Source organism: Oxyura jamaicensis, chromosome 6 (assembly GCF_011077185.1).
Source record: "Oxyura jamaicensis isolate SHBP4307 breed ruddy duck chromosome 6, BPBGC_Ojam_1.0, whole genome shotgun sequence".
NCBI classification, from domain to species: Eukaryota; Metazoa; Chordata; class Aves; order Anseriformes; family Anatidae; genus Oxyura; species Oxyura jamaicensis.
In genome coordinates, this window is record NC_048898.1 from 36,113,766 (window position 1) to 36,141,557 (window position 27,792).

General features: G+C 42.6%; 1 protein-coding gene across 9 annotated transcripts in view; it reads left to right on the forward strand.

Annotated features, from left to right (window-relative positions):
- Window positions 1–27,538, forward strand: part of ALDH18A1 (aldehyde dehydrogenase 18 family member A1) — a 39,361-nt gene extending 11,823 nt beyond the window's left edge. For 2 of the 9 annotated variants that reach the window (XM_035330785.1, XM_035330784.1), the window contains exons 3-18: window positions 468–691; window positions 2,275–2,424; window positions 2,515–2,619; window positions 6,094–6,252; window positions 7,025–7,115; window positions 9,454–9,578; window positions 11,284–11,428; window positions 14,005–14,078; window positions 14,303–14,402; window positions 15,504–15,724; window positions 19,449–19,586; window positions 19,697–19,892; window positions 20,057–20,178; window positions 22,779–22,965; window positions 25,940–26,035; window positions 26,626–27,538. In XM_035330785.1, coding sequence (XP_035186676.1) covers window positions 468–691; window positions 2,275–2,424; window positions 2,515–2,619; window positions 6,094–6,252; window positions 7,025–7,115; window positions 9,454–9,578; window positions 11,284–11,428; window positions 14,005–14,078; window positions 14,303–14,402; window positions 15,504–15,724; window positions 19,449–19,586; window positions 19,697–19,892; window positions 20,057–20,178; window positions 22,779–22,965; window positions 25,940–26,035; window positions 26,626–26,807 — 2,315 coding nt within the window. In that variant the 3' untranslated portion in view covers window positions 26,808–27,538. Of the gene's footprint in view, window positions 1–467; window positions 692–2,274; window positions 2,425–2,514; window positions 2,620–6,093; window positions 6,253–7,024; window positions 7,116–9,453; window positions 9,579–11,283; window positions 11,429–14,004; window positions 14,079–14,302; window positions 14,403–15,503; window positions 15,725–19,448; window positions 19,587–19,696; window positions 19,893–20,056; window positions 20,179–22,778; window positions 22,966–23,161; window positions 23,329–25,939; window positions 26,036–26,622 lie in introns of those variants that run through there. The other 7 variants (XM_035330788.1, XM_035330786.1, XM_035330790.1 and 4 more) reach the window with 7 other exon arrangements.
- The last annotated feature ends 254 nt before the right edge of the window (window positions 27,539–27,792 follow it).

Here is a 27,792-nt window from a genome sequence, read left to right on the forward strand (position 1 = left end):
TTCTGCCCCCAGCTGAGCAATGTGAGAAAGTGTCTGATTTACAGACTATAAGAGATTTATTTCCTTTCTTTCCTAGCTTTCTGCAGTAGAGGAAAACTCTCTAGCTGTATCTAATGAGGCATGGCAAAGGAGAGTGTTTATAAAGCTACCAAGTTTATTTTTGTTGTGAGCTGTATGGGCTCTTTTACAGTGTCCTTCAGTTCACTTTTCTAGATGCCCAGAGTCAAAGCTCTAACACATGAGATATTGCTTTATATACCTTAGCGAAAGTTAGTGCTGTTCAGAAGTTATTCATTCTCACTTTATTTCAGTGACTTCAAAGCTGGCTTCTCATTCCCAGTCACTGAGAAGTGTGTATTGTGGGCTATAGCCTTGGAAAGGGAGGAAGTGTTACATGACTTAAGGGACTCAGAAGTATGAATGAAACACTTAAAACAGTTTTTTTCTTCTCCTTTCTTTAACTGCAGATATCCCTCACCATAATCAAAGATTAAGGAATGAATCCATCCGTTATTGGAGCAACATCCCATTTATCACCATGCCACTCAGCCGTGCACACGGCAAATCATTTGCACACCGCAGTGAGCTGAAGCATGCAAAGCGGATTGTAGTGAAGCTGGGTAGTGCTGTCGTGACTCGAGGAGATGAGTGTGGCTTGGCCCTTGGGAGGCTGGCATCTATTGTGGAACAGGTAATTTTGTAACTGAAGTGGAATGGTTGTTTTAACGTCAGATACCTGGAGACTGTTGAATGGCAGAGAAGATTGTAGAAAAAAAATCATAAAACGGTTATGACCTTTTAAAGAAATGTATTGACCTTTAACTTTTTCATCCCCTTGTGCTGTGGTAGCATGCACCTTGTAACTCAGTAAATAAATAAATACGTTGGGTTGACTCCAGCCAGCAGTTGAGCACCCATACAGATGCTTTTTTGCTTTCTGCTTCCCTCTCCCAGCCCCCACCACCAGTGGTAAGAAAATTGTAAGAACAAAAGCAAGAAAATGTAAGGGATGAAATAAAAGCAGTTTAATAAATGAAGGAAAGCAGAAAAGAAAAAAGAGATGCAAAGGCAATCTCTCACTACCTCCCACAAGCTGACTGACATCCAGCTAGTCCTGGCACAATGGTTGCTTGGAAAGACAGCTTCTTCCCTCCCTCACCGTCTGCTCTTTCATCTTTTGTTACCCTAGTTTTATTTATGAGGATGATGTTATATTGTATGGAATATCCCTTTGGCCAGTTCACATCACCTGTGCCAATTGTGTCTCCTCTGAATTTCTTGCCCACCCTAGCCTATTTGCTGGCATGGGGCAGAGTAAGGAAAAAGAAAGCTTTGATGCTCTGGAAGCACTATTCAGCAATAGCCAAAACACTGGTGTGTTATCAACACTGTTTTAGTCCCCAAATCCAAAGCAGAATCATATGGGCTTCTGTGGAGAAAGTTAACTCTGTCTCAGTCAGACCCAGCACAAAAGGAAATACTCTGACAGTGAGGTGGTTTTTTTTATGCGACAGATAACACATGACTCAGGCACTGGTTGGATCTTGTGGGAAGGTGGCACTGAATTATATGAATTCTGTAGAAAGAGTAAAAACTTCTTGATTACTTGAGCATTTGCAGATTTCTTCCAGTAAAAATCTTGAAACCTCATTACTTGTAGGAAAAGCTGATGGCATCAACCAACAGATGGGTCCTGCAAAATGAAATGAGGATTTTAGGGGGATTGGATAGGTCTTCTATGGGAAGTGAGGTTCGCATAACACATTATATTCTTGTAAGACATTTAGCTTTAGGACTTTGAAAGTAACTTGGCCAGATATGTGTCTGGATGAAGCAGTAAAAGCTGTACTGTCAGAGTTAGCTCTACAGTAAAATAAAAGCTCTTGGGATGGATGGTAAATAAGAAAGCTGGGGATATGGCTTTTCTGTACTTTATCTTTCATTATCTATGGCAATGGAAGTAGAGGTCCAAGGGTTAGGAAAGTGTTGCTATGTAATGTGTATTGTGAAGGTTCAAGCATGACTCTGTCATAAAAACTGGTAGTGTGAAAAGAAAGTTTAGAAGAAGCTATGGATTGCATGCAGTCTTCTACAGAGTTCCTAAGCAGTTAGGAAGGTGTACAGGAGGGTGGTTGTCTTGCTTTGTGCATCCATGAATAAGCAGAATATTTCTGTCAGCAGGAATTGATGAGCATATGATAGCTGTAGTACCCAGAACTGTCAGGCTAGCAATGGTCTTACTCTACATCCTAATTTTGTTCTCTATACTTATAGGTGTCAATGCTGCAGAATCAGGGCCGAGAGATGATGATTGTTACCAGTGGTGCTGTAGCTTTTGGAAAGCAGCGGTTACGTCATGAGATCTTGCTTTCTCAGAGCGTGAGGCAAGCACTTCATTCAGGCCAGAGTCAGCTAAAAGATATGGTGAGTGGTTGGTGGCAGTCCCACTTTTGCTTGAGTGTTGGGTAGAACATATTCAAGTCACTGTCTAACAGCTATTCTTTATCTTTGTAGGCTATTCCAGTCTTAGAGGCCCGAGCCTGTGCAGCAGCTGGCCAGAGTGGACTAATGGCTCTGTATGAAGCCATGTTTACGCAGTACAGCATCTGTGCAGCTCAAGTAAGAGTCCCTTCCCAGCTTTCCTGTAGTCCCCTTTAAGTAACGGAAGGCTGCTGTAAGGTCTCCCCGGAGCCTTCTCATCTCCAGGCTGAACAACCCCAACTCCTTCAGCCAGCCTTCATAGGAGAGGTGCTCCAGCTCCTCCTTGATTATCCTTGTGGCCCTCCTCTGGACTTGCTCTGATAGGTCCATGTCCTTCTTGTGCTGGGGTCCCCAGAGATGAACACAATACTCTAGGTGAGGTCTCACAAGAGCAGAGCAGAGGGGGAGAATCACCTGCTTTCACCTGCTGGCCACACTTCTTTTGATGCAGCCCAGGATATGCTTGGCTTTCTGGGCTGCAAGTACACATTGCCAGCTCATGTTGAGCTTCTTATCAACAATCATCCCAAAGCACTTCTCCTCAGGGCTGTTTTCAATCCATTCTCCACCCAGCCTGTATTTGTGCTTGGGATTGCCCCAGCCCAGATGCAAGACCTTGTACTTGGCCTTGTTGAACTTCATGAGGTTTGCACAGGGCCACCTGTCCTTGTCACTGACAAAGATGTTAAACAGTGCCAGTCCCGATACTGACCCTGAGGAACAACAGGTATTACCGATTTCCACCTGGACATTGGGCCATTGACCACAACTCTTTGAGTGCGACCATACAGCCAATTCCTTACCAACCGAGTGGTCCATCCATCAAATAAACGTCTTTTCCAATTCAGAGTCAATGATGTCATGGGGAACAGTGTCAAATGCCAAATGCTTTGCACAAGTCCAGGTAAAGGATATCATTTGCTCTTCTATCCAACAGTGCTGTAACCACATCTTAGAAGGCCACCAGATATGTCAGAAATAATTTTCTTTTATGACAAGGTTACTCGCCTAGCTGAACAAGGGCCACTTCTGGATTTCAGCAAAGCTTTTGATACTGTTTTTTATAGTATCCTTCTGGACAAAATGTCCAGCATACAGCTAGATAAATACATAATACAGTGGGTGAGCAGTTGGTTGACAGTTTGGGCTCAAAGGATTATGGTAAATGGGGATACATAAGGCTGATGAGCAGTCAGTAGTGCGGTTCCACGGAGTTCCGTTTCAGGGCCAGTTCTCTTTAAAATTTTTATAAATTATCTGGAAGCAGGACTCAAATGCGTATTTAGTAAGTTTGCAGATGACATTAAGTTGGGAGGAGCTGTTGACTCCCTTAAGGGCAGAGGGGTCTTGCAGAAAAATCTTGACAATCACCAACTGGGCAATCACCAACCATGTGAAGTTCAGCAAGAGCAAGTGGTAGATTCTGCACCTGGGATGGGGCAACCCTGACTGTATATAGAGACTGGGTGCCGAGGGGCTGTAGAGCAGCCCCACAAAACAGGATCTGGGGATTCTTGTCAACAGCAAGTTGAATATGAGTCAACAGTTTGCCCTGGAAGCCGAAAGGGCCGTGTCCCAAGGTACATCAAGCACGGCATTGCTAGCAATTCAAGGGAAGTGATTGTCCTACTCTGCTCTGTGCAATTGTGGCCTCACCTCGAGTACTGTGTGCAGGTTTGGGCACCACAATATAAGGACACAAAACTAACAGAGAGCCTCCAAAAGAGGGCTACAAAGCTGGTGAAGGGTCTAGAGGGCAAGACATATGAGGAGCAGTTGAGGTCCTTTGTCTTGTTCAGCCTAGAGGAGAGACCTCATGGTGGACTATAGTTTCCACCTGAGGAAAGCGGAGGGGCAAGCGCTGATCTTTGCTCTCTAGTGACAGTGACAGGACCCAAGGGAACGGCATGGAGCTGTGAGGGTCAGGCTGGGTGATGGGAAAAGGTTCTTCACCGAGAGGGTGGTCGGGTACTGGGACAGGTTCCCCAGGGCAGAGGTCATGGCACCGAGCCTGCCAGAGTTCAAGAAGCATTTGGACAACACTTTCAGATGTATGGTCTGATTTTTTGGTGGTCCTGCATGGAGCTAGGAGTTGGATTTGATGATCCTTGTGGGTCCTTTCCAGCTCAGGATATTCTATGATTTGCTTTTTTCTCCATGTTTTATGTGCTACAGTCTTTACTGTTGTCTTGTATTTCCATTGCAGTCCCACTTTGGGGGCTTATTGTAGCATAAGCAGTAGTTCATACAGGATTGTCTTGCTAAGTATTTACCAAATGGAACTGTCCATCATCAAGGTGGAGCAAAAACGCATAAACTCCAGAAAGAAAAAGTGTATCCTGCTCTTCTGTACAGAGGGTTGTTTTTTTTTTTTTTGTTTTGTTTTTTTTTTAATTTCTGTTAAAGTCTCCTCACAGAAACTAAAGTTGGTGATGCAGAGGGAGAATTTAAAAATCCCAAGTGGCTGAACCACCGTGTGTTCTATAAAGCTGGTAGAAGCATATATTCACACTCCAGGATTTGCTGTCCATCTGCTCCTCAAGTCTTTTTAACTTGTGTGATGGTATCCCTAGCCTGGGTCTTCTGTCTATACTGAATGCTGCAACTGTGTTAATTGGACTACTCTTAAAAAACAGCACAAGGATGATACACAAAGTCGTGAAGCATTCCATATTTTTGGAATGGCAGAAAGCTGTGACGGGGAGGTTCAAACTGGAGAAATGTCTTTACCATGAGGGTGGTCAATCACTGGAACAGGGTGCCTAGCAAGGTGGTAGATGTCCCATGCCTGTCAATGCCCTTAATAAGATGCTTTAGCTTTTGTGTAGCCCTGAAATGGTGAGAACTGGTGAACTTGATGATCAGTTGGACTCTATGATCTTTGAATGTCCCTTCAAACTGAATTATTCTATTCTGTTCTCAGTAGTCTTTACTTACCTTAAATACACTGAGAACACAGAATCACATCAACTGTAAGGCCCTATTTGTTTAGATACTTAATGAATTTAAAAGCCTAGTATTAAGTCTCACTTGGAGGAATTCCTCCCCACAATACAGTATAACTAATACCACTAAAATGTTTGCAGTATAGCTAAAATTACCATAGACTGTACTGGATTATAATATTGTTAAAGTCTATGGACAGCTATCATGATTTAAGAGATAATTTCATTTCTACCAAAAAGTCAGTGCACACGTTGATTCCAAATGTTGTAACATTTGCATAATGGAATTATTTATCTAGTTCTCAAATGTCCAGTGGCAAAGTAAAAATGAAAAATGGCTTTTAATGGTTATCATCGACATCTGTGTTCTGCTTATATGTGTTTTTTTTTGTTTTGTTTTGTTTTTGTTTTTTCCAAGCTGATTCCTGAAGCCTCTGATCTGTTTGCTTGAAAAAGGCCATTTATAGGCTCCAGTAGAAGTTGTCATACAAACCTGAAAATGTTGTGGAAAGAATATTTCTCATTTGCATTCTCTATCTTTTAAATGTGGCTTATGGTTTCTAGGTGACCCAAAGGACTTGATTGGTCCATTATGTTACTATGTATGTTTGTTTTTTCAGAATAAGTGATAGGCTAAGTATATATGAAGTCTTCTTCCTCCTTTTAGATTTTAGTCACCAACCTGGATTTCCATGACGAACAGAAACGTCGGAACTTAAATGGAACATTACATGAACTTTTAAGAATGAATATTGTCCCTATAATTAACACTAATGATGCTGTTGTTCCACCTCCAGAGCCGAACAGTGATCTGCAGGGGGTAAATGTGGGTAAAGTATTGCAAGGGGGTGGATTCTGCTTGTAGATTGTACGGCACTAATTTGTAGTTTACTTACACTGTAATCGGGGACCTCTGGAGCCTGCAGCAGGGAAACAAACACACACAATTAGTAATGTGGTTAGAGGGACCAGAAAACTCTGCTGACCTGTCTGTCTGCTTCTAGCATGATACAGTGCTGTGTGTTAGAAGGGCAGATATTATCTGTTCTGCCAAAAGCAAGTATTCCTGGTTTGGTTTTCACAGAATATTTGAGGTTGAAAGGAACTTCTGCAGATCATCATGTTTCAGAGCACTGGAACAGGCTGGCCAAGGTGGTTGCGGAGTCTCCTTCTCTGGAGATATTCAAGGCCCATCTGGATGCCTACCTGGGCAACCTGCTCCAGGGAACCTGCCTCGGCAGGGGGGTTGTACCCAATGATCTCTTGAGGTCCCTTCCAACCCTTACAATTCTGTGATTCTGTGAACACCTGTGCTTACAGCATGGTCAGTTAGTACCTCTTGTTCTTTCATTGGGCACCAAGGTGAAGAATGTGGGTACCAATCTTACTGTCTGTTGTTTTGATACTGTTTAACTGTGTTCCAAGAGACTACTTACTTTCATGAAAAAATCATCTTCTAAGAGTTTTTAGTGGGTAGAACCAAAGCAGTTCATAAGGACTTGGTAGTGCTGAGGTAGCTTGCTTTTGTATGTTTTATAGCCACATTTCCCAGTTCTTCCCACTATTCAGTGTTCTTGACCTGTGTGTATTCATTGCAGGTGATTAGTGTGAAGGATAATGACAGTCTGGCAGCACGACTGGCTGTTGAAATGAAGACTGATCTCCTGATTGTTCTCTCAGATGTAGAAGGTTTGTGAGACATTTCTTTACCACCTGGCAGAAAAACATGTCCTCTGCTTCTGTTCCTCTGGCACTTGGTAGGAATAATGCAACTACTCAGAGCTTCAGTTCTTTCAATCACCCAGCTTTTAGGCTGTAGGGTGTGCCTGGGACTACTCTCTGAAATGACGGGTAATAGCCAGCACGCCTGAGGAAGGTGTGCCCCATGAACTGCTCTGCCTGGTGGCTAAGCTTCAGGAGGAGCTAGGGAGACTGAGAAGCATCTGAGAGCCCAAGAAGGTGGTAGACTGATGGATCTATGCTCTCCCTCTCTGGAACACACATAGCAGCTTAGAACAACCACTGCTGATGTGGGTCCAGTATCTGATCCGCATTGGGATAAAGGCAGCAGCTAGAGGAGGACACCAAGGAGTCGAAGCAAGTTACTACATGGAGCTGTAAGAGGAGCCACTGCTTGCACAATCAGCTTCCATTACAAAACAGGTATGAGGCTCTGGGTATTGTTAGACAATGGATGTGAAAAGACAGAAGAAGGGGTTTCTGTGCAAGTTCCACCAAGGACAACTCAACCAGCTCCTTGTAGGAAGTGCAGGATCAAGGCCACTGTTGTGAAGAAATAGTGCCAAGTTATAGTCATAGGTGCCTTCTGAAGGGAACAGAGGCTTCCCTCTGCAGACCAGACCATCTTTATAGAGAACTTTTCTACCTCCCTGGAGCTTGGATCAGGGACATTGCTAGTGAGTTTACGAGCTTAGTTCAAACTTCAGGTTATTATCTACTCCTGCTCTTTCACGTGGGTACCAACAAAGTTGCATCAAGAAGTCTGTGTTCAACCAAAATAAATTTCAGGGCCCTGGGAAGATAGCTAAAGGATTCAGAAGCACAGGTATTGTCTAGCATTTTGGGATATATTAAACACAGCATAGCCAGCTGGTCAAAAGAGGTGATTCTCCCACTGTATTTAGCATTGGCGAAGCCTCTCCTTCAATATTGTGTGCAATTCTGGGCTCAACAATATAAAAAGAATGTTACTATCCCTGAAAGTGTACAAAGGAGGGCAACAAAGCCGGTAAAAGGATTGGAAGGCATGCCCTGTGTGGACACTATGGTACTTCTGCTAGCTTCTCAGAATTGTATATAGTCATGAGTAATACTCCTGAGTCTAAATACATAGTCTTCCCCTGCATATAAGCCAAACGCTATTCTACAATTGTTTGCTTCTTCTGGCAGTGAATTCTTTCAGTGTTTTATGGGTACTTTACATGTCCTGGATATCGCTTTCCAGATATCTGGAGCTTGCTAGCTTTTTTGTCTCCCAGAGATGTGGCTGATACTGGTCTAGTCTTGTGAGCTGTGCTGCCATGAAGTCTGTCACCTGTTGATGTTGAAGGTGACTTTCTAGAAAGAGGAAGGTAGTAGGTACAGTTTCACACCAGGACATCAACAAAATCATGTAGTCTTTTTTATCATCTCCAGGCGTGTTCCCTTCAGTGGCTTCTGGACTTTGGTCCATACTGTAGGCCCTGAGAAGGAAGGAAATAAATTATAAAAATAAATAATAATAATAATAATAATAAAAAAAAAAATACCTCCCATTTCCTCACAGATTATTAATTTGATGTGGTATCTTCTTTATGGAAAGAAGTGTCCTTCTCAAGCTGTCAAGGAAGAGCTCAGGTACTCTTCACTTGTGCACCTTAATCTGTGCCATGTTTGTTTGCATAGAACTTCTGGGAAGTTTGGTGGCAGAGTTCAGGGTTTACATGTTAGGCAAACAGAAGTATCACTCAACTCAGAACATAGTTAAATAAAATTACTATATTTATTTAAAATTAATAAGTGTGTGTCTATAGTCTTGTGTCCTTTCTTGGCAGAACTCAATAGTTAGTCTTTATACATGTTTCTAAGTTGCCTAGTTTATCAGTGTACAACACAGCATTCAGGAATATCATCTGAGATTTTAGGTGAAGAGGACTATTCTTTGTTCAGTTGTGCACTCTCGTGTGTAAGCCCTGATTCTGAACCATATAAAAGCTGTAAACTTCTTTCTGGTTTTCTCTCTGACCTCACTGAAATGTCAGTACTTCCCAGCTTACATGATACTATTCAGCATGTGGATAGTCTGTTGCCTCATACTACTAGCTACAATTTTGGTGAAGTTACACATCTTGAGCCTGCATGTTAGTGCTACGTCCTTTCTGTTGCAGAAAAGGAGGGTTCAGTGGAAGTTTTGAATCCTGTAAAGTGGAATACAGCTTTTTAGACTCAGAGGCTTTATTTATTTTTCTCTAGTGAGCTTTGGAACAGAAGATATGTAACATTAACAGTTTTTTATTATTAATTTCAGGACTCTTTGACAGCCCTCCAGGATCTGATGATGCAAAGCTCATTGACATATTCTACCCAGGAGACCAACAATCTGTGACATTTGGAACCAAATCCCGGGTGGGAATGGGAGGCATGGAAGCCAAGGTAGAAATTTAGAACACTTATTTTCTTATTGAGAGGGAAAGGGAGATGTGGAAAGGGGACTTGATAATACAAGATTGAGAGGAGTGTCTGATAGAGCAGATAATTGTGTTGCCATTCAGAGGAACCTTGACAGGCTGTAGATAGGGGCAGGCAGGAACCTTTTGAAGTTCAGTAGAGGGAAATGCCAAGCCCTACCCCTAGGAACAACTCTATTCACCAGCACTGTTGGTTGTAGGTCTGGGCTCAAAAGGTCTTTGGAGTTAAATTGAGTTGGCAGCTGGTCACAAGCAGCATTCTAGAACGATGCCTGGCAGAAAAGGACTTGGGGGTGTTGTGTTGGTCAACAGCTCGTTGAACAGGAGTCAGCAGTATGCCCAGGAGGCCAAGATGGCCAATAACATCCTGGCTTGTATCGGAAACAGCATGGCCAGCAGTACAACAGAAGTGATGGTCCATCTGTACTTGGCACTGGTGAGGCCACACTTTGAGTATTATGCTCGGTGTTGGTGCCCTCATGTGATGGTTTTACCTTGCTAGACAGCTGAACTCCACCACGACCACCCTCTCACTCTCCCTCCTCAGAAGACGAGGGAATGAAGAAAAGGAAAGAACTCACAGGTTGAGATAAGGATAATTTAATTAAAGGAAAAAATAATTATTAAGGAAAAAATATTATTAATTAATTAGTTTGACTAAAGGGAAAAAGGGAAAAAAAAATAAAAACAACAAGCAAAGGCTGTGTGGAAGTGCAGAGGAAATAAATTATTCTCTACTTCCACAAACGAGCGATGCTTGACCACGTCCTTGAAGCAGGGCCTCAACACAGTTAGTCGTTGTTCTGGAGGACAGACATTTTCACAACGAGAGACCACCCCTCCCCTCTTTTTTTTTTCCACCTTTTATTGCTGAGTGTGACATCATATGGTATGGAATATCCCTTTGCTTGGTTTAAGTCAGCTGCCCTGGTGATGTTCCTTCCTCGCCTTTTGCCCACCCACAGCTTGCTAGTTCTGGGAGGTGTTAGAGGGAGTCCTGATGCTGTGCAAGTATTGCTCAGCAGCAGACACGACACTGGTATGATACCACTGCTGTTCTAGCTGCAGAACACAGCACTGTATGGGCTTCTGCAGGGAAAGTTAACTTTATCCCAGCCAGACCCAGTACACCTCACTACAATAAAGATACTGAGTTTCTGGGAATACATTCAGAGAAGAGCAGCAAAGCTGGTGAAGAAACTAGAAAACAATGTGAGGAACAGCTAGGGGAACTGGGATTTAAGTCTGGAAAGAAGAAGGCAGTGGGGAGCCCACATTGATCTCTACAGCTACTGAAAGGAAGTTGTAGCAAGGTGTCGGTCTCTTCTCAAGTGACAAGTGGTACAGTGTGAGGGAATGGCCTCAAGTTGTGCCAGGGGAGGTTTAGGTTGGGTATCAGGAAGCATTTCTTCATGGAAGGGGTAGTTAGACATTATAACAGGCTGCCCGGGGAAGTGGTGGAGTCCCCCGTCCTTAAAAGTATTTAAGAGACATGTGGACATAGCACTTAGGGATATGATTTAGTGGTAGCATTAGGTTGATGGTTGGACTTGATGATCTTAAGGGTCTTTTCCAACATAAGTGATCAGAGTGGAGCAAGAATTATTGTTGAGAATGGGGATTCAAATAACAAGTGCATTTTCGGGAACTGGCTCTAACCTTCACTGTAGGTGAAAGCAGCTCTGTGGGCCCTCCAAGGAGGCACCTCTGTAGTGATTGCAAATGGAACCCACCCAAAGATATCGGGTCATGTCATCACAGATATTGTGGAAGGGAAGAAGGTTGGAACTTTTTTTTCAGAGGTAAAGCCTGCAGGTGAGTACGGAAGTAACATACATTGGGAGCTGCAGAGATTTCCTGAAAGTTTAGGGTTGAAATTTGGTTAGGCCTGCCTGTTCAACAGATAGGAAACTAGGCTCTGCTTGACAAACACCTTTTGAAAGGTAATTTTTAATGTTGGAATTAGAACATCTTGAATCCTCTGCTCGGGTTCCTTCCAGCTGATGACTTGCTGCATCAGACTTGCATTTAAAGAAGTAGAATTTGTATTGGTCATAGTCTTAGAGGTTATCATCTATTATTGAAGATTTCAGGGTGAAAGTGTGCATATAGAGTGCACTGCTGAACTAAGATAGTATGTAGTTTTATTCTCTATCATAAGTATTTTTTTATGACTCAGTCTTTTGTTACTGTATGTAGGAATGTTTTCCTGCCTGTGTGTTGCTGTGACAATGTAACAAGGGCCGCAGAAAGTCAGAGCGAAGATCGGTGATCTTAGCAGAATAGAACAAGTATAGAGTGATACTTGTGACTTGCACATTAAGACAAGCAAATGCCTTTGAGTATAAAAATGCTTACTGGTTTTCTTGTAAAAATCAGCCATATCTTTTGAACCCATGTAAACACTTAGCATCCATAGGTCACAACAGTCACGAGCCTTAACTAGGTATTGTGTGTAAACTCTGGAGTTAGCACTATGTGAAGAACTGCTTCCTTTATTTTGTGTGTGTTTGTGGGCAAGAGGAGTGTTCAAATTTGCTTCCTGCTAGCGTTTGATGCCCCCGCCTTCTGTATGGAAAGAGAACATGGGTGATCGATCTCTGTTCAACTTCTATGATATGAGACATCATCTTTTCCCTCATCATCTCTCTTTCACATGAAAAGGTTTTTTCTTAGTCCTTTTCTACAGAAAGTGTTCCAAAAATTTGGCTATCCCTGTTTCTCTTGGCTGAAACTGTTTTTATTCTACTGTGACCTTTTTAAGATGGGCAAAAATAAAATTCTGTGTACCATCCAAGATGTAAATGAACCTTCAGTTTATGAGACAGCCAGGCTAACTTTGAGTTTTGATTAGATGGTGATGTTTTTTGTTGCCTTTCCTAGGCCTTTTCTAAAAGCTTAAACATGTAAGTTGCTGTTTGATGCTGATGAGCACTGAATTGATGTTTTCATAGGAATACGTGCAGTACCAAGGCCTGTTTTCCCCTTTTGCCTCTGCATTGCTTTGTGTTTATCTGCTTTGAATTGTACTTGCTATTTTGTTGCATAGTGGCTGCAAAGGGATCACAGGCTGGTTGAGGTTGGAAGGACCTCCAGAGGTCACCTGGTCCAACACCCCTGCTCAGAGCCACCAGAGCTGGTTTTCCGGGACCATGTCCAAACAGCTTTTGAAACCTCACAAAGATTGTGACTCTATGACCTCCGTGGGCAACCTATGCTAGTGTTCAGTCACCCTCACAATGAAAAAGTATTTACTGATGTTCAGGAAACCACAGGAGAGGAACCCTCCTATGTTTCGGTCTGTGTCTGTTGCCTCTTTTTTGTTCCTTGGATACTAGTTAGAAAAGTCTGGCTTTGTCTTCTTTCCACCCTCCCTTCATGACATCAATGAGATCTTCTCCAGGCCAAACAGTCCCAGCTCTCCTAGCCTGTCCTCATAGGAAAGGGCTTCAGTCCCTTATCATCCTCGTGGCCCTCCATTTGACTCTTTCCAGTGTGTCCAGGTCTCTCTTGTACTGGGAGGCCCAGACCCAACACTCCAGGTGTGGCCTCACCATTCCTGAGTAGAGGGGGAGGATCACCTTTCTTGACCTGCTGGCAATAATTTGCCTAATGCCACCCAGGATACCATTAGCTGCTTTTGCAGCAAAGGCACATTGCTGTTTCGTGTTCAAGTTGGTGTCCACCAGGAAACTTAGCTCCTTTTCTGCAAAGTTCCTTTCTAGGAAAAATTATGATATCAATGCTTTTCACTTTGTCCTACTGCAATAAATTTATATCAGTTATAAAGCTTTTCATCTCGTAACCCCATTTCTCAGACAATTACAAATATGGTGAACAGCAAAAGTAAATGTGAAATTTTACTGCGCCTCTTCCTCTACCATGGAATGTGGTTACTCCCATTCTTTCCTCGTCTTCTATCTTCCAAAACATACTTCAAATATTCAGGTAACTTTTTAAAATGAACTGTTATCTCCTTACACGTGTCACTTTTTTTCAAAGAACATGAAAATGCACTCTACTTTATGATCTCACTTAAAAAAGCTGTTTTAACATTCCTTAATTAAGTCTTATTAATCAAGTGTCCACTAGTTCTTTTCTTACATTTCCCACTATACCTCCTGTTATTTTCCTTAACATGGGAATTCCTGCTCTGGCAATGCCTTGAAAAGGGCTATGCTCGGGGACCATGGCGGCATTTTGGTATCTGATACAGATTTTCCTGTTCTGGCATACAGTAAATTTCTTTGATATGTCTATTAAGACCACACCTGTTTTCCTGCTTTGAGTAAGGAGCTGGAAGATGAAAGGTTAGCGTTCATTTCCTTCCACATGGGCTGTAATTTTTGTCTGCATGTCTTGTGGTTGTGTGTGTTTGTTTGTTTTGGCAGGCCCTACAGTAGAGCAGCAGGGTGAAATGTCTCGAGCTGGTGGCAGGACCCTGGCAGCTCTGCAGCCTGAGCAGGTGAGAGAACAGTATGTCCTCGCTCTTCAAGGTTGTGAATATGTGGCAAGTTTTAAAATAAAGGTTTATAACACAAATGGGTCCTGGAAAAAATCAGTTGGCTTCAAGTATTCAGGGAGTCAGGACAGTGAGAAGATGTGTCAGTAGAAATGAGCTGAAGTGAGCCAGATGTCAAACACCATGGACTTCATAAAGAATGCAGTTCAGAAATTTTTCTCTTTCAGAGAGCGGAGATTATTTATCGTCTTGCTGACTTATTAACTGATCAGAGAGAAGAAATTCTCTTGGCAAACAAAAAGGACTTAGAAGAAGCTGAAAATAAAGGTAATATTACAGCTCCTTTCATCATACTCCTATTGTCATGAGCTTACCTGGGCCTCAAAGGAAATGAGCAGAACTAGAATATTCTGTCACCTGCAATTGGATATTATGGCTGTCACAGATTAGTGAACCTAGGACTTTGAGAGCTTGTCAGTGTAAACAGCTGCAGCTTCCATAATTACTTGACAGATGTCTTCATCAGAGAAGACAGAGAGGTTTTTGAAAACAACAACCCACAGCATTGTTTAAAAATGTAAATAAATAGTGTTTTATTTTCCCAAAGGAGGCTCACTTTAGAAATTAAATATAGCAAGTATCTTCCCTGTTATCGTCATGCATGAAATAGCATGAATATCTCCTGGGCTGGTTAATGTAATGTTTGACCCCTGTGGGGAAGGTTGTTACTTAAAAATGATTCTTTCCAGAAAGAACCGTATTACCTTCTGACTGAGGAAAGTACAGGTCAGGCAGCATAGACTAAATCCATTCTGTTGTGTTAGAGTGGTGCATCAAGAACCTGGTCTTGGGTTAGAAAATGTGTGAAACTGGCACATCACAAATTGTAATGTTCAGTAAAAGACATATGGCAGCCATTTTTTACTGATCAGAATGCCTGGAGGGACATTTCTGAATAAACTTCCTACCTGAATGTGTTCAGACTAGAAAACTCTGGCAGTTCTTGCCCAATCTGAAATGCTATGTATTCCTCTGCTCTTTGGGATTTCTATCTGTGAAATAGAAAGATGCAATTACTGCCCAAACCGTCCAGGAATATTGCAAGGGTAGAAATTTGTAAGAAATTCAGATACACGGTTGAGTAACAGTACCAGAAATAGGACAAACTTTGTCTTTGTGGATGTTACTTCATATGCAAATCATTCATATCATATTAGATGTATATGTGTTGGTAGGTGAAATTGTTGTCAAATTTGAGCAGTTTTATTGTAGCTGCTAAACTGAATGCTTTACAATGTTCATCTTTGGTAGGTTTCTTGCTATGGTGTGGGAAACAGCTGATTTTTTTCCTAGTTTGACCATTAGGTCACTTTTACTTGAAACTAGACAGATAAATCTATATTGAGCACATTTTTTTCTTTCTTCTAGGAAGATTGGCACTTCCTTTGTTGAAACGTCTAAGTCTGTCTACATCAAAGCTGAACAGCTTGGCTATTGGGCTACGTCAGATTGCAGCATCCTCACAGGACAGCGTTGGCCGCATAATTCGGAGAACACGAATAGCAAAGGATCTAGAGTTGGAGCAGGTGACAGTGCCTATTGGGGTCCTTCTCGTGATTTTTGAGTCCCGTCCTGACTGTCTTCCACAGGTATGTGAGGAGGGCAGAGAGATCTTTGGTAACAAAAGTGTATTTCTATTGGTGATTTACTGGAAGGCTACAAGAAGTCTTGCCTCAGAAAACTTTTGCTTGTATTCTTCTGAAATTAATTTTGTTGTCATCCCAATTTTTTTTTCTACAGACACATTTTTGGGACTTGCTTCTGCAATGTTGAGAGTTGTTCAGGGTTGGTTTTTGATACCCAACATAGAGAAGGAGTAAGCTTACATTCAGGTGGTGCAGTTTCTGCATATGTCTTATAACGTAGGTTCCCTGCTTAACTCACAACTTGGGAGGTTGCTACCAATGAGCGCTTTCCTGTCCATGCTGAATATGGCTGAATTGTAGGCTACGATTAAACATCAAATGTTTAATGTAGATTGTTAATAACAAATTGCAACTCTTAAGAATATATCCTAAAAAAAAAATAGCTCAGAAAGTAGAAGTTCTAGGCTTTGAGTGGTCTATCCCATACTGATACTGCATGTTTGCACTGAGGCAGACTGATAGCTTTTACTCACTTGTGGAGAGATGATTCTAGGCTCTTACTGCTAGTATCTTTAGCAAGACTGATTGAGCATTTCTCTAACATATGAGCAAGTGTTTGAGGAGCAAGTGATGGGTATGGGCGCTTAAAAGGAGACTGCCAAAGGACAGCTTCATATCTTATAACTGAATTTTGTGAGTGTTGATCCTCGTTTCATACTGAAGGGGAGTATGCTCTAGGCAAAGTTCATGTGAAAGGAAAAGGCACTAGTCTCCCTTGTCTGCCATTATTACTTCTTTGCTGCTAGCTCTGTTCTTCATAGAAAACCAGTATGTTTCCTTGTCAAATTCTAATCTGCCTTCCTAGACTCCAGCCTTTGCCTCCTGGGTCTCTTGCATAGCCAATCTCTCCCCTTCTCCTCTTCTTCATCTCATTTGTAAACCTTTTATCAGGCTGATCCTTACTGGCTTCCCACCCCCCAACCTTTTTCTTTTCTTTTTCTTTTTCTTTTTTTTTTTTTTTTTTTACAGACTTAGGATGGCTTGTCTTGTTAGTTACTTTTCTTCCTGCCAGCCCCCATCCTCAAGTTCTCCGATGCAACTTCAGAGGATCATCTTTGATACTTCTGCATCTGAATGATACGGTTTCTGTCCCATGCTGTAGCTGATAGTAGGATGGACTCTGAGTGCAGAGGAGAGGTTGCTTCCTCCATAGTTTGCTATTGCATCTCGTACTGGTTTGGGTAGGCAATTACAGAGGAAATTTGTCTTCTCCATGGAGTAGTGTGTGCCTGTAGCTAGCTGGAGATAGCATACACCGAATTGAGTCAGCGCTCGGAGTTCAGTCTTGAGTTGCAATAAAGGTAAAACAATTGCAGACTAACAGTTTAGCTTCTAATGAGCATATACAAATATCATGTTTGCCTCTAATACGTACAAGGTGAAGTTCTGAGATCATATTTCACAGACTGCTTCCTATAGATTTCAAGAAATCCAGTCGTTCTGAAGTATAGCCATGCTCTATTATTATTTAAAGGGAACAAACTGTTTTGAAACCCATTACAGATTGGATTTTATTTATTTATTTATTTAAATAAGCTTGTCTCTGCAGCTTTCCTTTGTGATGCTGATCTTTGGAGAGGCAGTTTCTTAACAAGATACAATCAAATTGCATTTTAATGTCTAGTTTTATATGTTAAAGACACACAGTATCTGGGTACGGCAAAGTTCCTAGATCATTGCCATGTAGTGTATCTTTCTGAAGTATTCCTTATTTTTTCAGTGTTCTTTTCAAATTGTGGACAGCAGGGTGAGGTAGAATATCAAACATGGTGACTGTTTTTACCCAGAGGACGCTAGTAGGGAAAAGGAGTTGGTCTGAGTTGACCTTGACATGCTTAAGAGGCCCATGAGAACCTCATGAAGTTCAAAAAGGCTAAGTGCAAGGTTCAACACTGTCATCAAGGCACTCCCAAGAATGAATACAGGCTGGGTGATGCGTGGATTGAGAGCAGCCCTGCAGAGAAGGACTTGGGAGCACTGATGGATGAAAAGCTCTACATGAGTCAGTGATGTGCAGTTGCAGACCAGAAAGCCAGCTGTATCCTGAGCCACATCAAAAGAAGTATGACCAGAAGGTCCAGGGAGGTGATTCTCGCTCTCTACTCCACACCTGTGAGGCCCCACCTGGAGTGCTGCATTCAGCTCTGGGGACTCAACATAAGAAATAAATCTGTTAGAGCAGGTCTAGAGGAGAGCCATGAAGTTGATGAGGGCTGGAGCACCTCTCCTATGAAGTCAGGCTGAGAGAACTGGGGTTACTTAGCCTAGAGAAGAGAGGGCTCTGAGGAAACCTTACAGTGGCCCTCTAGTACCTAAAGCGGGCTTTAGGAAAGCTGGGGAGGGATTTTTTGTCAGGGAGTGTAGTGATAGGACAAGGACTAATAGCTTTAAACTAAAAAAGGGTAGATTTAGATTAGATAAAAGAAATTCTTTACTCTGAGGGTGGTGAGGCACCGGAACAGGCTGCCTGAAGAAGTTGTGGATGCCCCATCCCTGGAAGTGTTTAAGGCCAGGTTGGACAGGACTTTGAGCAATCTGGTCTAGTGGGAGGTGTCATAGAATCATAGAACGGTTTGGGTTGGAAGGTGTCCTGGTTTCAGTTAGGACAGAGTTATTTTTCCTCCTAGTAGCTGGTAGGGTGCTATGTTTTGGATTACAATGAGAAGAGTGCTGATAACATGCTGATGTTTTAATTGTTGCAGAGCAATGCTTACACCAAGCCAAGGACTTTTCAGCTTCTCGCTCTGTCCTGCCAGCGGGCAGGCTGGGGGTGCAGCAAGAGCTGGGAGGGGACAGACCCAGGACAGCTGACCCAAACTAGCCAAAGGGGTATTCCATACCATCTGGGGTCATGCTGAACAATATATAGGGGTGGCTAGCCAGGATGGGGGCTGGCAGCTCGGGGATAGGCTGGGCATTGGTCAGCGGGTGGTGAGCAATTGCACTGTGCATCATTTGTTTTGTACACACTATTATTACTATTATTAATATTATTTCCTATTTTAATAAACTGTCTTTATCTCAACCCACAGGCTTCACTTTCCCGTTTCTCTCCCCCATCCCAGAGAGGGAGGGGGGAGGGTGAACTAACAGCTGTGTGGTGTTTAGCTGCCGGCCGGGTTAAACCACAACAGAAGGGAACTTAAATGTCATCTACCCCCGCCATGGGCAAGGACACCTGGTTATAAATGTGAAATCAATGTGATAAAATAAAAGGCTTATTATCTGTAGGGTTTTTCCCTGACACGCTTATCTCAAGTGTTGTCTACTTATGACTTCTGTTTTAGACAGCACAACAAAAATGTTTTTCATAGGAAGAGCCTGTTAGCTATTTCCGGCCAGAATGATTAGGGATAAGAGTTCTTGCATCTGAAATAATTTTATACAGCTACTGAATTTGTGCCAGAGCCTATGTTCAGGGTTTCCTTTGACTTACTGCAATCTCCCCTTGCCAGTAGTACCCTGAAGCTCAAGTTTGTTCCTGAAATGTTAAGATAATTCATTTCTGGAGTCACATGTTCTGACTTGGAAAAAATTATTGGTGCCATATATTAATATTGAGTAAGTCAGCAGAATTCAAAATCCTGTTCATTTTGCAGATGTTGTTCTCACAGAGGAGTCAGATCATTTTTTCCCCCTTTTTAAAAAAAAACATCCTTTCTGACAGGTGTCTGCTTTGGCCATAGCTAGTGGAAATGGCTTGCTACTAAAAGGAGGGAAAGAGGCTGCATATAGCAATCAAATCCTTCATCATCTGACACAAGAAGCACTCTCCATTCATGGAGTCAAAGATGCAGTGCAACTAGTAAGTGTCTAGAATTAAATCAACAACTATTTTTGCTGTGGCATGTATAAAAAGCACAGGCAGAGCTTGAGAATTCAGGCCATTGACTGTTTGTGTCACAACTTTCACAGGTGAATACAAGAGAGGAAGTAGAAGATCTCTGCCGTTTGGATAAGCTGATAGATCTAATCATTCCACGTGGTTCATCCCAGCTAGTCAGGAATATCCAGAAAGCTGCTAAGGGAATTCCAGTGATGGGACACAGTGAAGGGATCTGTCATGTGTATGTGGACACAGATGCCAGCGTTGAGAAGGTCACGCGAATAAGTAAGCTGTGAGAGGGTGACTTGGATATCATGAGTGTAATTGAACTTCACATTTGGAATATATGGTATGGTTATAATAATAACCATACATAATAATAATTCACATGCTCTTCAAAATCTTTGTCATAAATGTTATGTAACCAATTATTTACTCTTAAACCTCAGTCAGAGACTCAAAGTGTGAATATCCTGCTGCCTGTAATGCTCTGGAAACACTCTTAATTCATCGAGACTTGCTGAGAACCCCGTTGTTTGATCAGATCATAGACATGTTGAGAGTAGAACAGGTTAGTCATGTATACTTGTGTCGTTTTTTGTTTTCTTTTATTTACTTTTTTTTTTAATTTTAGGAGCCTTTGGTCTTGCTGACATAGCCCTATGTAGTTTTATGATGACATAACACGTTACCCACATGTCTCTTTGTACACGTAAATTAACTTTCAGAGAGCTTTATCATCTTTTCCATGCAACCCCAAGCTTTTCCATAGAAACAATCTGAAAGCAGCTTCTTCGGGGTGGCTGCCTGCCGTTGCTGGGATACAACTACTTCCTTTTACATAGCAAAAAATCATTCTCTGCCTTGGAAGAGCATATCCACAACCCTTTCTCTACTATTCTTAATTCTGACTTAATGGCTGGTAACCTCCCGGACCCAAAGACTATTCTTATTGAATCTATTAACGTACCTTCTTACCTCAGTCATTTCCCATTTTATGTTTCTCCTTTTCAAATCTGCTTCATGCACGTTTTTTAAACATTTTGTCTCACTTACCTTTATTTCCACTCATGTTCCCTCCCATTATTTATTTTCCCCTCCCACTGTTCCACAGGAACAGTGAAAGGCCACTATCCTACATAATTGCTTTGACATGCATAATGTTTTGTAGCAGAGATGCATCAGGAGATAAATATTGGTGAAGTACTTTAAATTACACTTAAAACATTGATTTTTCACATAGCATTTGCATTTGGCAAATAGTGTATACAAGCAGTGATTCATGCAGGAAAACATGGTGAAATAGACAGGTCATGTTTTGATGATGTTAAAGAAGTCATATTAAGAGAAGCTGGCCAAGATAGCTAGTCAGGAGCATGTGCTCACTTGTTTGTTGTGTTGTTTCTTTTTTCCTTTTTTTTTTTTTTTTAACATCTGGTTTGGTTGTGTGTTGTTTTTTTTTTTATATTTTTTTTTGGAGGGGGGAAGGGTAAATTTATGGATTTTGTGTGAGGACTGGTGGATTTCCACAAGCACCCACCCCTTAATACAGTGGGGAGGACTTGATGTTACTGCTGTCTAATCTGTCTAATCTGACTTGAGAACAGGAAACACGCAACTACTGGTCAGGATTTCATTATCAACAAAATTTATAGTTGTACAAGAAAATGCCATCTTACAGGCACCTTTCTTGAAAGCCTTCAAAGGCAGGGATTCTAATCAGCAATTCTGAAGTATCATAGAATACCCTGAGTTGTAAGGGACCCACAAGGGTCACCAAGTTCAACCCTTAGCTCCACACAGTACCACCCAGAAATCAGACCATACATCCGAGAGCATTGTCCAAACACTCCTTGAACTCCAGCAGGCTCAGTGCCGTGACCATTGTCCTGGGAGCCTGTTCCAGTGCCCAACCACCTCTTGGTGCAGAACCTTTCCCTAACACCCAGCCTGATCCTCCTGTCCTAGCTCTATGCCATTCCCTCGGGTCCTGTCGCTGTCACTTGAGAGAAGAGATCAGCACCTGCCCCTCCACTCCTCCCTCTCATTGTTTAGGTGTCCTAGCTGCTATGATTAAACTCAGAGACTGATTATGCATTAGATCTTCTTTATCAGGATCGTAAAATAATTGTGAGTCCTTGCCTTGTTTTGGGCCCAGTAACTCTTTTGTGTCTGAAACATACGCTTTGGAGAGGGCTGATGTCAGTTTACAAAACAAAAGGATAAAAATGGGTAAAGTCTTTTGTAGGTGAGACTTGCAAACCTGGAAATAAGTTGCTTGCTACAACTACTTACAGAGCACATACTTTCTAAAAACATAGGTACAAGGGCTAGGTGGAGTATTTAGCTGTTTTCCCACTACTAGTGTTGTACTATTCTTTAGCCAGATACCTTTCTTTAAATGATGTAATTACTTTAAATAATTTAAAATGAACTGTGAACTAGGAGCATGTCATGATAGATAACCAAAATAGCATTCCAGCTATTGTGCCTTATTGTTAGTTCACCAATCTGCTGTCTCTGAAAACTAAAGCTATTATTTTTTTTTGCACTGCATGTAGCAAACCTTTGATTCAGAAATGTGGGATAACCCCAGTCCAGCAGCTAAGCATCACTGAACGCATTGCTCACTTTTCCCTCCTGCTCTCAAGTGGGAGGAGCAAGAACAAGAAAGCTTGTGGTTTGAAACAAATGTAGTTTAATTAGCAAAGGGAAGAGGGAAGAAGAAAGGGAAAAACAAAACAAGTGATGAAAATACAGTCACTCACCACCTGCCACAAATAGATCAGTGTCCAGCTAGTCCCTGAGCAATGTCTGCCTTCCTTGAAGCTCCCCTCCCCCCATTTTTTATTGCTGACTATGACATCATATGGCATAGACTATCCCTTTGGTCAGTTTGAATCAGTTGTGGTTATGTCCTCTCCTAACTTTTAGCACACCCTCGACCTTCTCACTCTGGGGAAAAAAGAGAAAGCCTTGAAACTGTGTGAGCACTGTTTAGCAACAGCCAAAACAGTGGCTAGTTTAAGGCGCAAATCCAAGATGTAGCAGTATAGGAACTGCTATGAAAAAAATTAACTCCATCCTGGCTATACCCAGAACAAGAAGCTGCACTTTTCACCTGTTAAGCACTGGTAAAATTTACAGCACAAAATACTTCTGGTATTGCAGGTGAAGATTCATGCTGGCCCAAAGTTTGCCTCTTACTTGACATTCAGCCCCTCAGAAGTGAAGTCTCTCCGCACTGAATATGGGGATCTGGAGTGCTGCATTGAGGTTGTGGACAGTGTACAAGAGGCTGTTGAACATATCCACAAGTATGGAAGTTCTCACACAGATGTTATCGTCACAGAGAACGGTTTGTGACCAATCTGTTTCCTTAATCTTCTGCTTTGGTTTCACTGCAGGTTCTTGTTATTAGCATAACTACTTACATTGCAGTAGTTCTCTTATACTGGTTCTGTGGTAAGCATAATCAACCGGAACCCTATGCACTAAATCTATCTATAGTTGTGTTTAATTCAAGGAAAATATGTTGTGTTCCCTTATTCCAGGAGGTGAAGGCATGTGTTTGAGCACCTGACCAACGGCAAGTCAACACATGTCTTGTCAGGCAGATTACTTTGTGTTCCTGTATTGTGCAGACTTACCACATCAGACAGTTTTGCAGAAACATCTCCTGAATCCTGGAGATGTCTTTAGGCCTCTGAAAGAGGAAGAGGTGAGCTTCTATAGAGGGAATATGGATTGTAGGAAAGATCATCTCTATCATCTTTGAAAGGTCCTGGAGAACGGGTGAGGTGCCCGAAGACTGGAGGATAGCCAATGTCACTCCGGTCTTCGAGAAGGGCAGGAAGGAGGATCCAGGAAACTATAGGCCAGTCAGTCTCACCTCTGTCCCTGGAAAGGTGTTGGAGCAGCTTGTTGTGGATGCCATCTCCAAGCAATTGGAAGAGAAGAATGTTATGAGGAGTAGTCAGCATGGATTCACCAAGGGGAAGTTGTGCTCAACCAACCTCGTTGCCTTCTATGATGGCATCACCAGCTGGGTAGATGGGGGGAGAGCAGTGGATGTCATCTACCTTGACTTTAGCAAGGCTTTTGATACTGTCTCCTATGACATCCTGCTAGCAAAGCTGAGAAAGTGTGGGATAGAGGAGTGGACAGCGAGATGGGTTGAGAACTGGCTGACTGGCTGAGCTCAGAGGGTGGTGATCGGCGGAGCAGAGTCTGGCTGGAGGCCTGTGACCAGCGGTGTTCCCCAGGGGTCGGTTCTGGGTCCGATCTTGTTCAATATCTTAATCGACGACCTTGATGAGGGAATAGTGTCTGCCCTCAGCAAGTACACTGATGACACAAAGCTGGGAGGAGTGGCTGACACGCCAGAAGGCTGTGCTGCCATTTAGCGAGACCTGGACCGGCTGGAGAGATGGGCAGGAAGAAACAAGATGCGGTTTAATAAGAGCAAGTGTAGAGTCCTGCACCTGGGAAGGAACAACCAGAAGTATCAGTACAGGCTGGGGGACGACCTGCTGGAGAGGAGCTCTGTGGAGAAGGACCTGGGGGTCCTGGTGGACAACAGGTTGACCATGAGCCAGCAGTGTGCCCTGGTGGCCAAGAGGGCTAATGGGATCCTGGTGTGCATTAAAAGGAGCGTGGCCAGCAGGTAAAGGGAGGTGATCCTCCCCCTCTACTCTGCCCTGGTCAGGCCTCACCTGGAGTACTGTGTCCAGTTCTGGGCTCCCCAGTACAAAAAAGACAGGGATCTCCTGGAAAGAGTGCAGCGGAGGGCCACAAAGATGATACGGGGCCTGGAGCATCTTCCCTATGAGGACAGGCTGAGAGACCTGGGTCTGTTCAGCCTGGAGAAGAGGAGACTGAGGGGGGATCTTATCAATGTCTATAAATATCTGGGGGGTGGGAGACAGAAGGATGTAGCTAACCTCTTCTCAGTGGTTTGTGGGGATAAGACAAGGGGCAACAGCCGCAAAATAGAACACAGGAAGTTCTGCACCGACATGCAAAAGAACTTCTTCACGGTGAGGGTGACGGAGCACTGGGACAGGCTGCCCAGGAAGATTGTGGAGTCTCCTTCTCTGGAGATATTCAAGGCCTGTCTGGACGCCTACCTGGGCAGCCTGCTCTGAGGATCCTGCTTTGCAGGGGGCTTGGACCCGATGATCTTTCGAGGTCCCTTCCAACCCCTATAGTTCTGTGATTCTGTGATCAGGCTACATCTGCTTTGTCTTCCCATGTCACTTTTAAGTCTTGCAAACAAGGACCACAAGTGTTTTTACCCGTCTCTCCCAGTCCTTTATTTCCCAGTTCCACATCTGTAGTGTAAAAGCTGCATGTATCTCAGTTCCCAATTTCTTGCTCCTTTGGTGCTGCGAACTTCTGTTCCTATGTGCAGCTCTGTGCTTCTCCCACTCCTCTACATGAGGTTTGAACACTCTGCCACTTCAAAACATAGCTAGAGCTGCTCCCAGCCAAAGGATGATTCTCTATACAAGCCTAAAACTTCTGAGAGTCAGCTACAGTAATGTCATTTTGATTTGTGGCTCATCAGTGTGAGATTCAAGCAGGCATCTGTTTCTGCACCTTCTGCAGAACTTAAATGAGTAGCACCGAAAGGCATGCATTTGATACTGTAAGCCACTGCCTGGTGCACTAGTGATTTAGTTGGGTGTGTACTGGAGATAGAGTTGATCTTTCACATTCGTCCCATTGCTATGGGTGACTGACTTGCAGCTTACAGCCTTAGACAGAAAGGCATCCTCCAGAGTACTAAGGCTTGTACAACTCTGCTTGAGGTTGCTTCAGTCTTGCGTGTTGTGTGTTGAACTGGGTTAGTTAGCTGATTTCATGTGGTGTTTCTGCATTCTGTTTCCCAAATACTATTTTCAATATAAACTTAATATAGGACTTTCCATTATCTGGAACAGTTCCATGTATCCATTGAGATAATGTAGAGCTGAACATGTAGTTTAACTGTCTGACTGCAAAATGTAGCTTGGGGCTGCTGTCACTTCTCCCCAGTCATACAACTATCCCTGTTTGCAAGGTCTAGACTGTAGTAAGAATTAGACATCTTTTCACTTTCTTGTCTTTGCAAGCTCCTTGTAATATTTACAGTTGTGTCTATGTGATAAATATACTATGAAGAAGGTGTGTATGAACATGTTTTAATCCAGGCTGTTAAATACTGTCTAAAAATGTTGCATTTGAAAGTCTTGCTATTATATCTGTTCACGGTATGAGACTGTGCCAATTGGACTGCATGATCATTCTGTATGTACTATATCATATTTTCTACTCTGCCTCTTTCTCAGAGAAAACAGCAGAGTTCTTCCTCCAGCATGTGGACAGTGCTTGTGTTTTCTGGAATGCCAGTACCCGATTCTCTGATGGATATAGATTTGGACTTGGTAAGTGCCTGTGGTGTGCAGGCAGCTAAGCACCACAAAGCCCTTCGCTCACTCAGCAGTGTGGGAGGAAGGAAAGACTGGAACAAAACAGAGTATCAGTTACATAAGTAAACAGGTGCACATACTAGGAATTGCAGAAGACAAGGGAAACGTTAATTCCTGAGGTAGAAACTACTAGAAATCTCTGTAGCAGGCTTGAACATGCAGTGCTCTGTGTGCTAAAAAATTGGTCTCTTTAATAAGAGGGGGAAAAAAAAGGACATAAGATTGCAGTCTTGACTAATTTAGTTTTTACTGTTCAAAGGGTGAACCCTCAAACAAATGTACGATATATGTAAGACATATGTACCTTCCTGGCTTATTTTTCTCTGTAAAAGTGAAGCTGTTACAGACAGAAGTATACATTCCAATTTATAATAGTTAAGTTCCTCTAATCAGAACAGATAAAAATAACTTCTGACACTTGGGGAGGAGTGAAGGAAGGGAGGTCACGCTGAATGACTGCTTCTACATAAAGATGCAGAGCTATATAGTACAAAGTTTAATATCTTCTGAGGATCAACTGCCTTTATCTTGTGTGTTTTCTACAGGTGCTGAAGTTGGAATTAGTACTTCTCGTATCCATGCACGTGGACCAGTGGGAATTGAAGGACTCTTAACTACAAAGTGGTTACTGAGAGGGAACAATCATGTTGTTTCTGACTTCTCAGAGCATGGGAGCATGAAGTATCTCCATGAAAGCCTACCTCTCCCTCAGAGAAATACCAACTGAGAACATTGTGAGAAAATTCAGGGGGAAAATGTTTATTGAAGAAGTTCAGGCTTCAGGGTGCTCTTTGGGGGGAGAGAGTTGTTTTTTATCTCTGGGATCATTGTTCTTGGTCATTGTGCAGTACAATGAATATGAAGTGATCCTATCTGTGACACACATTTGTTGCTGTCTCTTACTGTTTCCTTAGATAGTATCTGCAAACTGACCTTGCTTTTGCCAGAGAGGTTTCTTCAAAATGTACAGATACCATAAGGAAAAGTTTAAATACCTGCTGCATTCTTTTCATCCCCTTGCTCCCCTCCAGCAAAGATGCCTGGTGGTAGAGTGTATTTTTTTTTCCCTGTCTTTAATTTGAACTTCTGTCTTGGTGAACAAACTTGGTAGCTCTTCTTAAGTCATGTGATCATGGCAGCTCTTGAAAGCTCTAAAGCTTTAAGACACTTACTGTCTTTATTTGATCACTCTGTGATTCCTATGCATTTAGAACATTTATTTTTTCATTAATGTTTTGACCAAGCAACCTTTTTAATCTAATTTCTTTGTATTTTTGACAACTGTAGATAAATAACACAACTGTATACAGTGTGAATTTTGTTACCTATTTCTACCAGACATTTATTTCTCATTGGTTTTATATGAAATGTAATCCCTCCAAACCCATCATCCAGATGCAATGCTACTTTGAGGTTTAAAAGAAGCTCTGAATAAATGCTTCGTTTTGCGTACCGGAACAAGTGAACTCACATGTGCATGCTGCAGCCAGGGGCTCAGTGCAGCCCTCCATAGGTCAGGGTGGTTGGAGTGTCATGGTGGATGGGGAGGGCATGGAATGGTGCCACGCTGCAAATGCTGGCAGGGCAGGGAGAGGGATGGATGCAGGCTGCACAGGGACATCTTCTCCTGTGCATCTGTTTCTTGCTGCTAACTTGCCTCTGCATGCTTTGTTGACTGCTGGCATGTGCATGATGCTCAAGAGCCAACATAG